Genomic DNA, 19,383 nt, shown 5'->3' with positions numbered 1-19,383 from the left:
TATATATGTTCAAACCATCTCAAACACAATATAATATGTATGAATATAAAACAAAAGCTCCCTGTGAATGAAAGATAAAAAGGTTGATGGAATAATAGCAAAAAACCCATTTTTACTTCCCTTATTACCATAGTTACTACTTAGCTGTAAAGTAGAATTCTTCTACTGTAGTGATTGAGGAATATAAGTAGACTTTTCTGCAACTCATTACAGTGACTGAAGAATATAATTTCAAAATCTCCTTAGTTTGTAGAATATTATTTCAAAATCTGCTTAGTTTGTAGAATATCTTAAAGACGAAGGCATTCATTGGAATAATATGCAAAGTGGATTTCATTGGACCACATGAGAGCAGGAGGAATCATACAGAAAGCAAGGCACCCAGATGAGGTTCCTAGAAATTGTCTTACAAAAATATAATAATATATAGTTTTTATTCGTTTATACAGTATATAAAAGCTGAAACCATTGTAACAGCTCCAGATTGCCTACATTTCTTATTTCTTGAAGTAGTCTCTGATTGAAGACGTTTAAGTATCTACAATCTATTAGATTTGGAAGAGCTGTTTCCGGATTAGATTGTGTAATAGTTTTTGGCAGTTTCCAGATTAGATTGTGTGGTAGTTTCTGGTAGTTTTCGAATTAGATTGTGTGATAATTTCTAGTAGTTTCCAGATTAGATTGTGTGGTAGTTCTCACCATGTCAAAGACCCTGCAAAAAAGAGGCTTTAGAGCATCCATGCCTGGTGTTAAGACCTCAAAAGGAAAGGGAAAAATAGTTTCCCAAACCTCTGGTTTGGAGGGGAAGAATGAGAATGAGGACACCCACCAAGTTATGAAGAATTTTAAGGTTTTTAAAAGCCTCTTTGAGTCCTTGGAGCCCTTGAGTTTGAGGAATATAAATAATAAGGAATGGGGTTGTCCTGCTTGTAAAGGAGGCGATTCAAAGGTCAAGGTTAGTGATCGTTATAAGGGTATACAAGGTCTTATAGAGCATGCCAAGGTTACAAAGTCTTGTAATGTCGGTTGGCACCAAAAACTCGTTAAGGTTTTGGAAGAAGAGGTAAAGAGAAGGAAAGTTGCATGTACCATGGCTCAGCATGTTTATGGCAAGTGGTTGGGTCTGGAGAACGCATGTGGTGAGTGCGAGATTGTATGGCCTCCTATCATAATTATTCAGAACACAAACCTTGATCTTTCAGACAATCAACAACGGGTACGTATCAATGTCTTAATGTGTACTCTATTTTTAGTTATTGTATACAATCTGAAATTTTAAGGATTAAAATTATTTCAGAATAAATTTATAGTTTAATTAAATAAACTAGAGCATTGTTTTCCATTATCTTTTTAGCTTGTCCAATAATTTTATGCATCAAATGTTCTAATTTAATAAAAGATATTCTGTTTAGTAATATTATTTGTCAAACATAATATCATTTTTTATGTCTTATTGAAAGAATTTAGTAAAATCCATGGATCAATACTTGATCATGACCTTCAACTTTATGTCTTATTAAATGATATTTTTTTCAATCTACTTACTTCTAACTTCATAAATCAATGATTCCTTTATCAAATACATTTAACGATTTTCAATTTTTTTAATTAAATATTCTACATTTTTAAAATTAAATAATGTCATTATTTATAAATTAAAAAATCAATGATTGTTTATCAATTACATTTTATGACTTCTCTTTTTAAACTAAATATCCTACATTTAAATAATGCCATGTCAAAATAAACACTCATTGTGCAAGGTTAAAAAGTAGTTTTCCTATAGAAGATGATACTTATATTGCTTTCTTGGTTAACAAAAATGTATAAAAATATAATTATTAATTTTGGAACACAAAGCCTTTATAGTGTTTGTTTAAAAGATGCATTCTCAAAAATCATAGGATAGGGAACATTTTTCTACCATCCGAAGTCATCAAATAAGTTATGCTATGCTATTATTTTGTCCTTATGACTCGTGGATATATATATAATTTTATATATTATTTTTTCAATTCATTCATATATCGCTATTATATAAAAAATATTATAAATTAAAAAATTAAAATATTCTTTTAATGTTTATATTTTTATATTTACATGATATTTTAATGTAATTGTGAATAGTGGTTTTAGTTCTACCTAAACTTCAAATTTAAAACAAGGTAAACATAAATCATTGAATTATCAACACATGAAGAATATATAATAAATAGTATGAGATAACATTTCATCATTCTAGTGTTGCCTGGATGGTTGTTTGTCATAGGCGGAAGGGAAAATCTGCACCCCTTCCCCAACTCCCCCTTCATCAAGTTTTGGATATTTCTCCCCTCTTGAGTTGGGTTGGGTTGTTGCAGGTTTGATAGGTTGGTTTGTTTGGCTTGTCCATCTTTGTTTGTTTGGGGTTTGCACCCTTGCTTGGCCTGTTTAATTTTGATAGCCTTTTGGCTTTGTAAAGGGTCAGCGCCCTAGTTAACACTGCTTTATTAATCAAAAACATTTCATCATTATAATCTTCCAATGCAATAAATTACAATGATCCCAAATAAAATATCAAGAACAAAAAGACTCTTTGCACATGCTAGTTGTAGCAACATAATGACTTTGCTTAGATTTTTTTGTCTCCCCTTATTCTGTCTATTGACCCCCTATTAACATTGACAAAAACATCAACCTAGATACTTAAAAGGCACATGAAGTAGTTATGGAAGTTGAATGGTTTGTCTCCTTTTTGTAATTGATCTAAATCAACATACGGACAATACTTCACATTACTTCTTTTGAAGTGTGGATGAGTATTAATGATCAAGCAAAGTATCGCCAACCAAGTGAGTATGCCATTATATGAGCTACCCAAACTTAGAGAGTCATGCAAGGCTCCAAGAATGCACAAGAATATTTTTTGTAGGTGACTTTTATTTTACATCCATCTATGCCTAGTGGGAAAACTCTAACCTTAGTGCAAGTCTTTACTGATACTAGACTACGTTATTATGCACGTGCAAGGTTTGTCCAAATTACTTATCATATAATCTATTTTGGGGTGATAAGAATTTTCTTGTGTGCGTAAATTCTCTTACATCAAACACCTTGAGTAAGTGAAATAAATCATCAACTCTAGCTTTCACATTTCAAGAGGTCTTTGATTGATGATTTGTCATGCTTATCAATTTTAGATGTGTACAACTACTTCATATTTTTAGGTCTATAACCAATCCTTTTGGGAAAATATTCCTTATGTCGTTCTTGCATGCCTTCTTGGTTCTAGTATCAATCACAATCATTTTAATATTTGTGATTATTTTTTTAGAGTTGGAATAATGTAAGATGGATTATATAATAAATATTAAACCATATTTTTCCTTATTTGACAAAGGCATCACATCAAGATGAGTCACGTGGAAGGCAAGGCACCTAGATGAGGTTCCAAAAAATTTAATTAAATAATAATAATAATATATGTTTTTTCCTTAAGATAGTATACAAAATCTAAAATCATTGTAACAACTCCACATTTCCAACATTTCTTTTCCCAAATTTATGACTCATTTGAGGTAGTTTCTAATTTATATCACCCATTTGTAACTTAAGATAAGCCCCTTGCTCTCACCATGTCAAAGCTTGTGCAAAATGGTGGCTTTAGAGGAGACATGCCTACTTTGGAGTGGAAGACTGAGATTAAAGATAATCACTAACTTATGAAAATTTTAAAGTTTTTCAAGGCCTTTTGATTCCATAGAATCCTTAGGTGTCAAGACTATAAATAATAAGGATTGGAGTTTTCCTATTTGCAAAGGAAGGAACTCAAAGATCAATGCCAATGACCATTATAAGGGTATACAAGACCTTATAGAGCATGCCAAGATCACAAAGTATTGTAAAGGTGGTTGGCACCAAAAAATTGTTACCAAAAAATTGTTAAGGTCTTTGAATAAGAGGTAAAAAGGAGGAGAGTTACATGTATTGTGGCCCAACATGTAATTGGCAAGTGGATGTGTCTAGAGAATGCATGTGGTGAGTACGAGATTGTTTGACCTACTATAGTAGTTATTCATAACACTAATTTTGATCTTTTAGATAATCAATAATAGATATATATTAAAATCCTAATTTTTTGAGTTTATTAACCTAATATATTTTTTAAGATTAAAATAATTAAAATCAATTTCAAAATAAATTTATATTTAAATTAAATAAACTATTCATTCTCCAAACTCTTGTTAGCTTGTCCATTAATTATATGTATCAAATGTTCTGATTTAATAGATATTATTTTTTTTGGTAAGATTATTGACAATCTCAAAAAACAAAAATAAAATCATTTTGTATGTTACTTAGAGGATTCAATAATTTTTTTAGATCAATAATCAACCAACACCGAAATTGAATTCAACATATATATAATTTTGTGTAGAATTTCTAATATGATAATGCTTTATTAAACAACGTTTCTTTAATCCTACACAAAATTTCGATAACAAATATAAGATATAAATTGGACCATTACAATTTTTGACACTACAGTTACCAATTTTTATTTTTTATTTGTCATTTCTGTTTATTTTGGTTTGGTTAGGTTGTTTGGAGGTAGTTTTTCACTTTTTGGTGGTAATTATGTGCGTTGGGGAAACGGTCTATAGAAAAATAATACAACATGTTTGGAAAGCGGAGAAAAAGAAACCAATCAGAGATCGATTGGGGGAAGGAAGGGGAAAATATGCACAAAGGAGAATCATAGAGGTGGCAGAGAGGTTGGACCGAACGGGATTAAGAGAACGACAAATGCGAGATATAGAGAGGATGAGGACAAAATGGGGGTAATAGAGAGATTGATCTCTGGAAGGTATTGAGTAGAACAAACCCAACAGACAAAGGATTGAGTGAATAGATTTTTGGTTTAGGCTATCTGAATAAAGACGAGCATCTATTGTTTGCAATCATCATTTCTTATGTTGCTGAAATAAGATGAACATATGGGCATTATGTTGTCTATTTGGTAGATGTACTTATGTTTGATTTCTTGCCCTCACATTACCATATAGTTCATTACTCTATTAATCTCATGTAGTTCCTATCACATCAGTAGTCATTTTGCAAGTTCCAGATGTTATTGAAGGCAACAATAGTTGGAATTTATTTAGTTGTGGAAATTGTCCATCGTTAGAATGCTATTAGAGCCGGAGGTTTTGAGTGTGTATGCCAAACGTCGAACAGGAGGCAGCCTATGCCAAGACTTATAAGTATAGGAGAGAAGAAGTGTGAGTGTAGATTGCTTAGTAGGTGCAAAGGAGAAGAAGTGTGAGTGTAGATTGCCAAGTAGGTACAAAGGATTGTAGCAATGAGAAGGATGGGGATTGGTGTAAGAAGACCCGTGGTATGGGTAGAGTAGAGCAAGTATTGAAAGAGGAAGATCTCCTTCATGATTATGAATATAAGTGCGAGGTCGGAAAAGTTGAAGGTAAGACAACATGAGAAGTTAGAAAAGAGTAATGAGAAGCTAGGGTGAGCAACATAAGAATTGTATGATAAAGGCATGAAGAGTGGAGAGGAAAAAGAAGGATCGATTGAAGAGGAAGAAGCAAAAGTTGTAGCTAAGGTAGAGGTTGTCGAAAGTGAAAAAAGATGTGACTGTGAGTGTATAAGATTCAATTGTTCTCGTAGTGAAAGAGTATGTTGATGTTGTCGTAAATGGTGAAGACAAAGATGGTTTGTTGTTGCGGATGTTGGCAATAGAAAAATAATGTCTAGAATTAAAGATGGATGATGAAGGTGAGTTTTTTAGTTTTGAGGTAGTTTTTTAGTTTTGGGCGGCAGTTATGTGTTGGGGAAATAGTCTACACAAGAAACAATGCATCATAGTTGGAAAGAGGAGAAAAATAAACCAATAAGAGATCGATTGGTGGGGGGGGGAGGAGTAAGGGGAAAATATGCAAAGAGGAGAGTCATAAACCACACACATTAATCCTAGAGAATATCAGTTAATTGTGAGTGTTTAACGCTTTTACATCTAGAAATCAAAGCTTAGTGTGTGTGATTTAAACCATTCAGAATCATAGAGGAGAGGTTGGACCGGACGAGATTGAAAGTACAACAAATGCAAGACAAAGAGGATGAGCATGGGTGATCCGGGAGTCACCTAGTAGAACAATGTGGTGGAGGAAGAGAGTATCAACGATTGGATAAAAGGAATCATGAAGAGTAAGGAGAGTTAGAATGGGTGTAGTAGAGAGAGATTGATCTCTAGAAGGTATCGAGTAAAAAACCCGACAGACAGATGATCAAGCGAATAGATTTCTGGTTTATGTTATTTGAATATAAAGATGGGTATCTATTGTTTGTAATCATCATTTCACATGTTGCTGAAATAAGATGAACATCTAGGTGTTATGATGTCTATTTGGTAGATGTACTTAACTTTGATGTCCCGTCCTCACATTAGTTCCAGTAGTAATTTTTGTGATTGTCACAAGTTCCTAATGCCGTTGAAGGCAAAAATAGTTGGCATTTGTTTGGTTGTGGAAATCACCCATCATCATTTTATCATATGTCTAGTTCATTAAAAGATCCTTACATTTTTAAAGTTGGACAAAAATTCAAATTTAGAAAGATGAAAATAAACCTAGATGTATCTATAATAATCATCAATAAAAGTGACACAATATCAAAATTTACCATTCATTAGATTAAAGACATTCAAACAATGGTTTCTTATAATTGCTTAGCTTTGTAATTTCCAAAGTGAAATCATTGAGGTTGATGATTAAACCTCTACAAATTCCCAAAGATAATTTATAATAAAATAAAATCTTTCACATAAGAATTAAGTAACCAATTTACTATAAATTTTATTATTTTATTAGATGCAAATGAATAATGATTGCTCATTATAATAAATAAATAATGAGTAATTTTGGTCATAAAGACAATTATGAAAAACTAGCTTTGAAAACATAGGTTAGGATATATATTATCATAAAATTTATATATATATATTTTTTGATCGGTAAAAGGCCGAGGCCAGAAAATTTTTATTATTCATTTTTGAAATTATACATAACTCCACTCATGCGGGCGCCGGTAGGAAAGAGTGGAGGCGAGAAAACCTCCGGCCTTGCCCGGGACCATAGTCCAGCAAATTTCTTATAAAAGTTACAGTATTGGTACATGAAAACCCCGGGCCAGGGTGATCAGGTGGGAGGGTTATTTATTTTCCCTTCCCTTACAAGCCCAAAAGTAATGTTTTCAATAGCCATTTAATCATATTCCTCTTTGATTATGGAGTTGTTCTTTAGTTATTTAGAGTCGCTCCTTAATTGCCCGTGATAACCTGTTAGGCCTGCATTGTCAGTTACTCAAACACTTGGCAATTTTGTTAGTGTCATCCGGACATTTATATCATTTGACAATTTATTGCTAGATACAAACCCTCAAGTCATTTCCAGAGCAGACATATCCACTAAGATTATAAAATAATAAAATTTAAGAGACGTAATTGAAGTGCCGCTTACGACTAGGATAGAACAAGATTGCCCAGAGGCCCGACCAACCAAATAATCCTCAGTTTTCCAACTCTTGTTTATGCTCCTCGACGTTATCCTTAATAAAGGGTAAAATCCAGGCTACAACAACAAGAGTAGGAAAAGGAGATTCAGCTAGTCCAGCCTGCCTTACCCTGTAGTTTTATAGCAAAAGGAGATGACGGAATGGATGGCTATTCACAGTTTGCATGGTAGCCACATAAAGTTCACCGATTTAAAAAATGACATGGAGATATCAAAATATAGAAAACATCAGCAGATGGCATTAAAACTTCAGCAGGTGGCATTCAAAATAAATCAAAATAAACCTTTCAAGTAAATACCACTGGTATTATGCAACCAGATACTTGTAAATATCTAGAGTATTTATTTAACTATTTCAATAGCTGGGTATTCAAAGCAAAATGCTGATGTATATCTATATAGTCAATATTCCTTCATGCCAATTAAGTCACAGTAATTTGTAGGATTAATATCATGCTAATTTAGTGTCTTATATGTTACTTAAGTTTGTTTTTAAAGATTCGATACTATTTGCTATCTAAACCCTAGTTTCTGTTAACTGTAGATTGAACCCTGTTTTACTTAGAAGTCTACAAAGATCACCCCTATGACCTGATACTTAAGTTTCAATTTAAGCCCAAGCCATATAGCTCTGTATTAATATCAAAAATGGAACCAAGCTTCCCCAGAAAGCAGAGCCACATCATTCCGCCCCAGAAGACGAAGAAGAGGCAATTTCCTCCTCCAGAACCAGACCCTCGGCTCTGAGGAAGTCCTCAAACCATGTAGGTTTAGGAGGGAGTCTCACATGGAATAAGAAAAGCAGAAAGTTAACATTTCTGTTGATTACCTCAATCCTTTCCGCAGATACAGACACACCATCCGTGGAAATGATAGGGAGTCGAGGCACCGACCTATTATTCTGAATGAGACTGTCATAATTCCTCGGCCGCGGAATAGTCCCTTCGTTGTCAAACTAAAACCCGCTCAAGATCGCCCAAAATAGAGGCCGAGAAGACCTCTCTACACAGAGCACTAGTATCTTCACGATTTTTGGTGGAACACATAGTCACAACGAGAAACATGGCGGCCACGTCCGTGTTGGCCTTGGTTCTGTCCAAATTTGTGAGAAAATCCGGGCCCATGATGTTCTCAACTGCATCAATCACCAAGGTGTGAGGGAGACGCATAATGCGCTTGAGGCGGTCTCGAGTGATGGCCCCTTCAAAGGTCATTTGTCTCTTTGAACTACAAAGTTTAATCGGGGTATCCATCGCCTGATAATTCACAACATGGGGTCTCAGGAAAAATGCAGAACATCAACTGTTGAAATTGAAGCTAAGGTTGGTAGCCGAATGATTTAAAAGAGCTAAGTTAGCTCATTCTAAAAACATTCACGCCAAGACCCCACTTTGGAAGGATTTCATTGGTTACAAAATAACACATATCCTTGAATGATGCACCGACTGAGGTGAAATCGTGTTGAAGAGCTCGAAATAATTTTGACAGAAGAGCAAGCGCGTACGCTTCATACTGAAGCTCTGACATATCATAATTATTAGGACTACATGTGGATCTTGCCATTTTATAATGTTAATTAATCCATAACTGTGGGTTATTTAATCCATATTCTGGGCATCATCGATCGCTCAATTAATGATCGACCTCTGATTTATGAGTAAAAGGACGTATAGGCCACTGATAGAGATACTCAAGATTTTAAATGTAGAACCCTAATCATTTGTATTTAACTGGAAATTTCTATATTTGTTTTTTGGTTAAGATAGAGTACATTTCTAGCAAGAAAATTGAGAGTTTTGGGTAATTTGGATAACCAAGTTAATATATATGGTAAATATACTTATATATATATATATATATATATATATATATATATATATATATATATATATATATATATATATATATATATATATATATATATATATATATATATATATATGCAGGTATCTATATAGTCCAAATGAGAGATTTAAAAATATATGTTTGTTATTATAATGTATAGTGAAAAATTATATATACCTATATACTTATTATATATATATATGTGTGCGTGTGTGCGTGCGTGTGTGTGTGTGTGTGTGTGTGTGTGTGTATTTATATATGTGTATATATATATATATATGTAAATAAATATAGATGTATATATAAGCATGAATAAGATGATGTTTATATGTGAGTATGAAAATATATGATTTTAATTGTATGTCTATATATATTAGTGTTTATATATATAAATGGATCTATATATATATACAAAGATTAATAGGTGTGTTTGATGACTCGTCATAGAGTTTGACTGCAGGCTTTAGAGATTGAGGAGGTTGTGGTGAAGCTATTAAGAAAGTTAGACGATGTCTGTTGAGTCATAGATACTTATAATCAGCTCCTGCTAATATGACAACCATTAGTTGTAATAATTTTTAAGGGTTAATGTTGGGAGTTACATGAATTATTGTCTTGCCATCAGCCCCCATATTGGCGAGGGAGTCAGCTCTTCTATTGCCTTCCCTGTAAATGTGGTTAAAGATGACCCTATCAAATGTTTTTATGTTTGTCATAATTTTAGCCAGGGAAGCATTTAGTCTCCAATCAGGCATAACCCCTTTTCTAAGGGCATTGATGATAATAGCCAAATCCCCTTCAATGACAATCCTCTTAATATTAAGTATAATGCCTAAGTTTATTCCTACATCAAGAGCTTGCATTTCTGCAACATTATTTGTGCATGATCCACAGGGAGAGCCATAAAGGTCACCTCGTCCCCATTTGAATTGTGGAGGCTGCAACCCAGACCCACCTTCCCAAGGTTACCCCGCGAGGCACCATCAACGTTTAATTTAAACCAACCACTGATAGGAGGGATCCATTTACACTCTTTGCGAGAAAGCCCATTTGATGGGGGACCTTTACCAATGAAGGGGGGAATCTTTAGACCTTTCCATCTTAGTCCCATTTTTTCATCCTAGTATGACATATTGATGTCTCTCTGATAATTTAGGGTTTGGTTATTTATTATTTCAACTATGGTGGCTTCAATTTTATTGATCAGTTGGTACCATTGCATTTTACTGTCTTTGAAAATCCTCCTATTTCTCTCCTTCTAAATTTCCCAGATCATTATAGATGGGGCAATGATCCATAAATTTTCAAACATGCAGCCAATGTTCCAGATTGGCCATGCGTGGAAAAGATCCAAAATATTATTAGGAATAGGGGAATACTAGATCAACTGCTTTCTTAACCAGCCCCAACAATTATGAGCGTAATCGCAGGTCACCAAAAGGTGATTAGAATTTTCTTCATCCTTTTCACATAAAGGACACCTGCTCGGTCCTTCATATCCAAGTTTCCTAAAAGTATCAGAAGTGAGGATTCAGTTTTGAATAGCCAACCATGCAAACAAACCTGCTTTCGGAAGGCACCTTTTATTCCCACACAAAGTTAAGGGTAGATTGGGGCGAGGGATATGATTTTTATTTAGCATGTGTTTGTAGCCCTCCTTTGTTTCATATCTTCCCTTTTTGGATCCAACCCATATCAATTTGTCAGAATCAGGAGCTAGGGTAATATTTCTTGAGGCCAGGATCTTAGATAGGAAGGATCTCTCCTGGGTCAGAATATCAAGATGCTTCATTGATTTCCATCTCCATTTTTTCAGACGACCTATGCTAAATTCTTCAATGTAATCTTTTACATGAGTACTCCAGAGACCTTCAAGGGTGGGTATGATTGAGTTGAAATTAGGAAGAGTGTTGAAGGGGGGGAAGGCTCCCCAAGAGTCTCTCCAAAACAGGGCATCCTGCCCATTGCCAATGCACCAAGTTAACTTATCAGATATGATGCTTCTGCAGTCTAACATGAAGTTCCAGATTCTAGAGCCCTTAGGGGGGTGAGCAGTCCTAAAGATGCATATAGGATCTAGGTTGTGCAGATATTTGTTAAAAAGGGCACGTGCCCATTTAGCGTTGGGGTTAGAATACATCCTCCATACTAACTTGGCCCCCAACGCTTTGCTCTAGATGAAAAGTTCTTTGATGCCTAAACCTCCCATTTCCTTGGGTAAGCAAATCTTGTCCCAAGTAATCAACGGAAGTCTAACCTTGTCTTTAGAACCTTGCCAGAAAAAAGTCCTTATATGTCTAGTAATCTCCTTCCTCTTGGATGCAGGGAGATCCATACATGAGAGTTGGAAAATAGGCATGGCCGGGAGGACCGCCTTGATCATAGTGGCCTTCCGTGTAGAGGAAAGACATTTACCTTTCCAAGAGGATATTCTGTTTGTAATCTTGTTCACAACCTGATTCCAGAGATTGGAGGATCTAGTACCTTTGTCTATGGGGAGACCCAAGTATTTACATGGCAATTCTCCTACTTTATATTTAATGATTTTCAGAATTTTTATTCGAAGTTCGTTATTTGTGTTAAAGAAGGTTATATTAGACTTCATAGTATTAATTTCTTGACCAGAGATGCTAGTGTAGTTATTCAAGATTTTTTTAATTGTTTTAGCCTCCATAGGGCTGCTTAACCCAAACAACATGGTATCATCAACAAATTGTTGATGGGTGATGGGCTCCATGTTAGAGGTGATTTTGATACCAACAAGCTGAGCCTTTTCTCTGGCCCAATTAATCATTCTCCCAAGAGATTCAACCATTATAATGAAGAGGAAGGGGGAGAGGGGATCCCCTTGTCTGAGGCCTCTAGAAATTTCAAAGAAGCCTTCCGAGGCCCCATTGACAAGGATTGAGATCCTTGGAGTAGCGATACATTCAAAGACCAAATTAATCCATTGCCTATTAAACCCAAAAGCATCCAGACATTTGCATAGAAAGTGCCAATCGACTTTATCATATGCTTTCTTGATGTCCAATTTAATCAACATACTAGGTGCTTTGTTGTTTTGTATTGTGTGAATAGCTTCCTGAGCAATGATTATACCATCATAAATGGATCTATTAGGCACAAAACCTGTCTGTTCCTCACTAATTATTATGGGGAGGAGGGTCAGTAATCTGTTTGCCATTGTTTTAGTGAGTAATTTATAGAGAGTGTTACATAAGGCTATTGGGCGATAGTCCTCAAAACTATCCATGATCTCCTTCTTTGGGATTAGGGCTATGAATGTATTGTTAAGTTCTCTGAGAATTTTCCCAGAGTTTCTTATCCCCTCTAAGGCCTCAATAATTTCCAAACCCATGAAGCCCCAACATTTTTGATAAAAATGAGCCGGGAACCCATCAGGACCGGGAGCCTTATCTAGACCCATTTGGAATAAGGCTGATTCTACTTCTTCTATTGTTAATTTTTTGTTAAGCATTAAGTTATGTTCTTTTGATATTAATTTCGAGATATTTTTTAAAAAGTCACTCTCCTTAGTCCATTTAGAGCCCTCCCTATTATTAAGGATAGTCTCAAAATACCCCACAGCAGCTTCAGCAATAAGCTCAGGGTTATCAGTAAAGTCCCCCGATGCCAATTTGATCTTGTTGATTCTGTTTATAGTTCTACGATGTTTAGTGCTATTATGAAAAAAACTCGTATTTCTGTCACCGGATTCAAGCCAGTTATCCCGTGATTTCTGTTTCCAATAAATTTCTTCACGAGCTAAAATTTCTTCATAACGAGCCAAATTGATTTTTTCCCTTTGATATAAGATATTGTTCATCCCATACTTGATCACCTCTTCATTGATAATCTCCATCTCCTTTTCAAACTCTGTTTTTTGTGAAAAGATATTTCCAAAGTGTTCTTTATTCCACAATGTTAATTGTTGCTTAATCTTTTTAAGTTTGGTTACTACTCTAAAAGTCTTGGAACCTAAGACTTTAGTGTCATTCCACCAATTTTCAATAAGTTGTAATAGATTTTCATCTCTGAGCCACATTTGTTCAAAGCGAAAGGGGGTTTTTGTCAGTTTTAGAGCTTCTGTTATTATTAGTTGGACTGGGAAATGATCTGATCCGGAGAGGGGGAGGACAGAGGTTTCAGTAGACTGTGATAGATTTCCAAATAGGAAGAATTTATCCAGTTTTTCTGCAATGTTGCAGTAGCCTTGTCTTCTGTTGTTCCAGGTAAAGGCTTCGCTCCTGGCTGTTAATTCCAGCAAGTTACATTTATGCATCCAATTCCTGAAATCTAAGCATGATTGAGTCATTTTGTTATTGCCACCCCACTTTTCCTTGGGATCCAAAATTGCATTGAAGTCCCCACCAATTAGGCAGGTTTGTTCAGTTTCGTTTAGAAGGAAATTCTCAATCTCATCCCAGACTTGTTTTTTTGCCTGTGTTTGTGTGGGGCCATAAACATTAATTAATGTGAAATTTAAGTTGCTTTTGATGCTTACAACCCTTCCACACATCCAATTCGGGGTCTTTCTTATAAGTTTGAAGGAAACTTGCCTCGGGTCCCAAATGATGGCCAGTCCACCAGATGCTCCAGAGGCAGTTTGCCCTTCAAGTTGTCTGATACCTATTTTTCTCTTTAAGTTTGTTAATTCACTGTTATTTAGTTTGGTTTCTTGTATTAAGAATAATTTTGGGTTGTATTTGGCAATGCATCATTTTACGATATACTGCTTGTTAGGAGCATTCATGCCCCTAACATTCCATGTAAGGAGTTTCATAGTTCATTGGGAAGGTTCTTCCCCTTCCCTACCTCAAAAAGATTAGTAATTTTAGTCTGACCCACCGCACTACCAGCCCTGGTGAGTAATTCAGAAATGGATTTCCTTCCACGCTTTTTTTGGTCAGCAGCAAAGTCAGGGGGGGGGAGCAGCGCTCCATAGTGTTAGCGATCCCCAGGCAATCCACATTTTCGCTTGCCACATCACAAAAGGGAGGGATGACCATATCCACAGAGATGTGTTTGCACAACTCTCTGGCTAACAATGTTTTCTGCAGTGCAAGTTCTTCCTCATCAGCTATTTTATTAATAAATAACTCAATAAGGTCATCTGTAACAGAGTTACCCACACACTCAAGTATGCATTTATCTTCAAGGGCTCTTCTTTCAACTACACCCATCACCATGGAACTATTATCTATTGTGTGATTTTTTCCCTTTTTGTTCTTTTGTTTTTTGTTTCTACCTTTGCCTTTTTTGTTCTTATTCTTTTTCTTTTCTTTTTTCTTTTTATTTTTATCCCTATCTTCCATACTTAGAGCCAGGTTGCTTAGTGTTTTATTTTCCTCCAATGTGATCTTATTTTGAGCTGATAAAGCTTCCTGGTGAATGGGGGTGGTTTCAAAGATAAGGGAGCCATTAGTTTCCCCTTCAATGTTTAAATCAATAAGAGCAATGTCGGCTGCTGGTGTGGAAATCGGCAATAAATTTTGTTTATTCTGAGGAGCTATCCTCCTTTGTTCCTCAACTGGTGCAGCAAGTGATATTTCATTTTCCTTACATTCTGATATCCTATGTGTGTTATTTGTTTCCATAGACCCAAGATATTCTTTGTTAAACATGAAATCTCCCATAGGGTTGAATTTAATGTTCAAATCCACCCCCATAGATGCCTTAATGCATGTTTTCTTAGACCCCTGAAAAGGGGAGATTCCAGTCCTTGGAGTGAAGTCTTTCGCGGGGATCTCTGGTTTGATTTCATAAATTGAGTGGTTTGTGATAATTTTGATGGGATCAAATATTGATTTACCTATCTCAATGTTGGCTAAAATTTTGATATCAGAGGATTCCAGATAGTTATCCTCCAAACTCTCAAAACCTCCTATAAAATTTCCTAATTTTTTAAGGACATTATTATGGATTAATTCAATCGGCATATTAGGAAATTGAATCCACTTTGGAACCCTAGTTTTATCAACATCTTTAGGGGAAAAATTAGGTTTCCAATTGAAAAATTTGAAGTAGTAGCCCTTAAAATATCTATGATTATTTTTAAGTAAATTGTTTTTAAGATCCACAGTATTGCAATTGATAAATAAAAAATCATTCTCTAAGCTTATGATACTTATCTGATTCCCGTGAAGGATTTCAGCCATTGCTGGATCTCCGAGGATGAAGCGCCAAAACCGAACCATTTGCCAAAGAGCCCACAAGCATTGTAACATTCCCACAATTCATTGGTATGATTATTACTTATAATCATAATATTATCTGTATTGAAGCCGGACGACTTTTGAAAGTTTAAAGGACCTTGCTTAGGGTAGAAATCCTCCCTTCTTCTGGTGTAAAAATTTGGGATATATGATGAGGGTTTTCTAACCCCAAGTTTGGTTCTGTTTGCTCCAGAAGCCACATTTACATGGTTCCTCGAGAGAGTCTCTGTCTGCAAGATAGGAGATCTTGTTTTGTTAGGGCATCCGGATGATAATATATCTCTTGAGTAATTGAGGGGAGCCTGCTACTTCTGAAATAAAGTAGTTTTCTGAGTTTTATAGGGAGGCTCTACCATTCTTGTAGTTTGTTGCCGTGTACTCACCACCGGAGAAGCTGAGGGAACTTCTGAATGAGTTAGGGCAGGGAAACGACCAAACAAAACCCCCAGGGCTCTTCTACTAATTTCATTGAGCTTTAGAGTTGTTAAATTAGTCCCTATAACTTTAGGGGTAAGGACATTAAGACAATTCTCTAGGCAGGTAGCACCATTTTGATCCTCCAGAGGAGAAAAACTGTTCTTCCATTGCCCGAGATGCTTCCAAACCCGGGTAGAAGTCGCTGGGGTTTCGCTAAAGAGATTCTGCTTTTCGCAGATGTATTCGTAGTTTTCATTTTTTTTTTCATAGTGTTCTTATAAAATTTATATTGATCCTATGAATTGAGACACAAATAAGTACATGATCTAAGTACGCTAGAGTGAATAGGATCTAATAAGAAATAATTAGGTGATATACCTTTTTCACACAAACATCCCCCTTAAGTGCAACTTAGGGAGTGTGATAGAATTCAAATATGCGTTGATGGCAAATGCATAGATAGGTATTGGCTATAATGATTGATGAGGAATGCTGGCAAATGTTGGCATTAATGTCAACTAGGTCAAGCAGTTATAGGTTGCAAAGGAACTGGTAAAGAGGCGGTTTCATGTTCTACATCATTGATGTGTGCAAGTTGCAGAATTGAAAAATGTCAAAATCCTTCTTTCTGCAGATGTCAACATGATAGGTTAAAGGTCTTGGCGAAATGGTCTTGAAGAAGCAATATCGGCGAGACTCCCGAGTTGTCTGGCCAATCTGAGTAGTGCTGGAGAAGTCCCTTTCAGTGATCTGATCGATGTAACTCTGGCTAATCTACGTAGTGATCCTAAATTTTCCTTGGTCAGTGTGGTCAATGAGACTCTGGCCGATGAGTTGATAGGATTTTTCATTGGGGTGTCTCAAGGTGTCGGTAAGTGTTTCACCAATAGAGCGTCTTTGGCCAATGGTGTATGTGGTTGGAGTGACTCTGGCTGATGATTGGCCAAAGGATGTCAATGGGCTGAAGCTGGATATCGACAAAGACATACTGATAGGAGGTCCTATTGTGGAAAATAAATTTGCATCGTCATCGAGAAGAGTCAGACCGATGCCATTGGAGCAGTTGTGAAAAGGCTATAGCGAAGTGTCTGGCCGATGGATGGTCATCGGAGTGAGTTATAAAAAATAGAGTGATATTCCAGGAGTCCGATCGATAGTTAAAGACATGTCGATGGAGCTATAAGGAGAAACATCAGGATGAGTCACCCTGATGCAAACAACATGACAAGCCAAGTTGATTGGCGAGACTGATACCGTCGGGATGAAATCATAATGGACATGCCGACTATGTATGTCACCCCAAAAAAGAAGAATGTGAATGACATTGGCAAGACATCCATTTATTATCTTGACAAGGTAGAACGAGAAATGTCCTCATCGGCCAGACTTGATCAAATCAAGAGGAAATATTTGATGTTAGCCTGATAACAGCAATGAAAGGATATCAACGTGACTCTCAGTGATGAATGTGAGGGAAGAAAAATCCAAGAGATAGAGGGGATTAGAGAGAGTTTCCCTGATGAGAAAACCTTCCAAAGCACAATGTCATCAAGCCAATCGACATGATCGCTAGTTTCCAGCCTGATGTGTATCTGCATAGCTGACTGACATAGATGTTTTTGATGCCACATTTGTAGCCCAATTGGCACAGAGATCTACGAGGTAGTTGACTGATGTTGATTAAGTGATTTGGACATCGATTGTGAAGACATGTGGTTCCCTGATGGTCAAAGAGGAAATCCGATTTAGAGATGTCAGTGATGAAAAGTTTGAACTGGGTTGTCATCGATCCAATTAGAACAGGAGGATGGAGAATGCATTAATGGCGACCTGAGTGTACTCTATTGTTGCGGCTTGAGATGTTCTATAGCGAGGAGATTAGATCTTTTCGGACAGTGGATGAAGATGGATGAATGGTCCATTTGGGTGGGTGTTAGAGCCTAATAACACGACATATCAATCTGATCTGGTTGTTGAGGCTGAAACTTTGAGGGAGTAACATTTAATACATGTAGGTGCAGAGAAAGTTGCAACTCACTTGCAAGACTTGAGAAGATCATCAAACAAGATCTCACACCTGAGATTACCAAAAATAGTAAGTCTAGAACATAGGATAATTTGATCACAGAAGAATTATGTGAAGATGCATTTAAGATGGATGGATCTCTGGCAAAAAGGAATGTTCAGAGAATCAAATCTTCTTGTACCACATGTTGCATATTCAATATTGCTCCTGACAAGCTGGTTGAGGAGAAGAAGGAAAAATAAAATGAGTTTATATGTAGTGCACTTGTTCAAATAGTAGGGTGCTGGAATAAAATGCAAGTTAGTGTGAGAAGAACAAAGAGATACTAAGTTCCTAAGATAGTGTTTATGCAAAAAAATAGAGTGTGTTGATGAGCAGTGTTAATTAGGCAGAATAAAGTCATCAAAGGTACAATATCTCATAGCAGCAGAGTATGTGTGATTCATAAGAGTTGCAAATCACATTTGCAACAAGGATCTCTATTGTATTTAATCTTAAACCACTGTATTTCTCTGAGTGGGTACTTAGAGAAGGGGTAGGTTCTCCCTTGAGTAGGTGCTAAAAAAGAATAAGGGGTTGGTGCTCCTTAGGTTGGTACCCTAAACATATTGTAATCAATTTTCTTATCGTGAGGATGGATTGGAGCAATAGACTCCAACAACTATTCTCACCGAGGTTTTTCCCACATTAGGTTTTCCTTGTACATCTTGTGTTGTGGTTTGACTTGTGTGTCTGTATTCTTAATTAGTTTACAATTTCAGTATTTGCACACATAGTTAAATTTTTTTAAATACACTGATTCACCCCTCTCAGTGTCCACTTGTGCTCTTCAATTAGTATCAGAGCCCAGGTTCCCTTGTGGTAAAAATCTTTCTCTAGCTTGGGTAGATCCTTCTTTGTGAAAACAATGGATAGGAATGAATCCTTCTCTAAAGCACCTATCTTTGATGGTACCAACTATGCCTTCTGGGGTAAAAAAATGGAAATCTACCTGTCTTCCGTTGGATTTGATGTTTGGATGTCAATAAAAAATGGTTATACTGTTCCTCAAGTTCCTCCTATCGACCCTGATGCTAAAAGAGAATATGAGATCAATGCTAAAGCTAAGAATGCAATCTTAAGTGGTTTGTCAGATACAAAGTTTGTCAAAGTCATGCATTGCACATCAAAAAAAGAAATTTAGGACAATATGCATAGTGTATATGAAGGAGATACCAAAGTGAAAGAATCCAAACTACAAAATCTAAGAGCTCAGTTTGAAAATATAAAAGTGAAATAAGAAGAAAAGATAGTCGATTATCTGCAAAAAGTGGAT

General features: G+C 35.9%; 1 protein-coding gene across 1 annotated transcript in view; it reads left to right on the top strand.

Moving 5' to 3' along the window:
• Positions 1-399: 399 nt before the first annotated feature.
• The window catches only part of LOC131038918 (protein SUPPRESSOR OF GENE SILENCING 3 homolog), a 37,853-nt gene continuing 18,869 nt past the window's right edge, over positions 400-19,383 (top strand). Inside the window, exon 1 of the mRNA XM_057971501.2 lies at positions 400-1,216. Coding sequence (XP_057827484.1) covers positions 701-1,216 — 516 coding nt within the window. The 5' untranslated portion in view covers positions 400-700. The remainder of the gene's footprint in view (positions 1,217-19,383) is intronic.

Source organism: Cryptomeria japonica, chromosome 3 (assembly GCF_030272615.1).
Source record: "Cryptomeria japonica chromosome 3, Sugi_1.0, whole genome shotgun sequence".
Lineage (NCBI taxonomy): Eukaryota > Viridiplantae > Streptophyta > Pinopsida > Cupressales > Cupressaceae > Cryptomeria > Cryptomeria japonica.
Note: the sequence above shows the minus strand (reverse complement) of the source record. Positions and strands in the feature narration are given on the sequence as shown.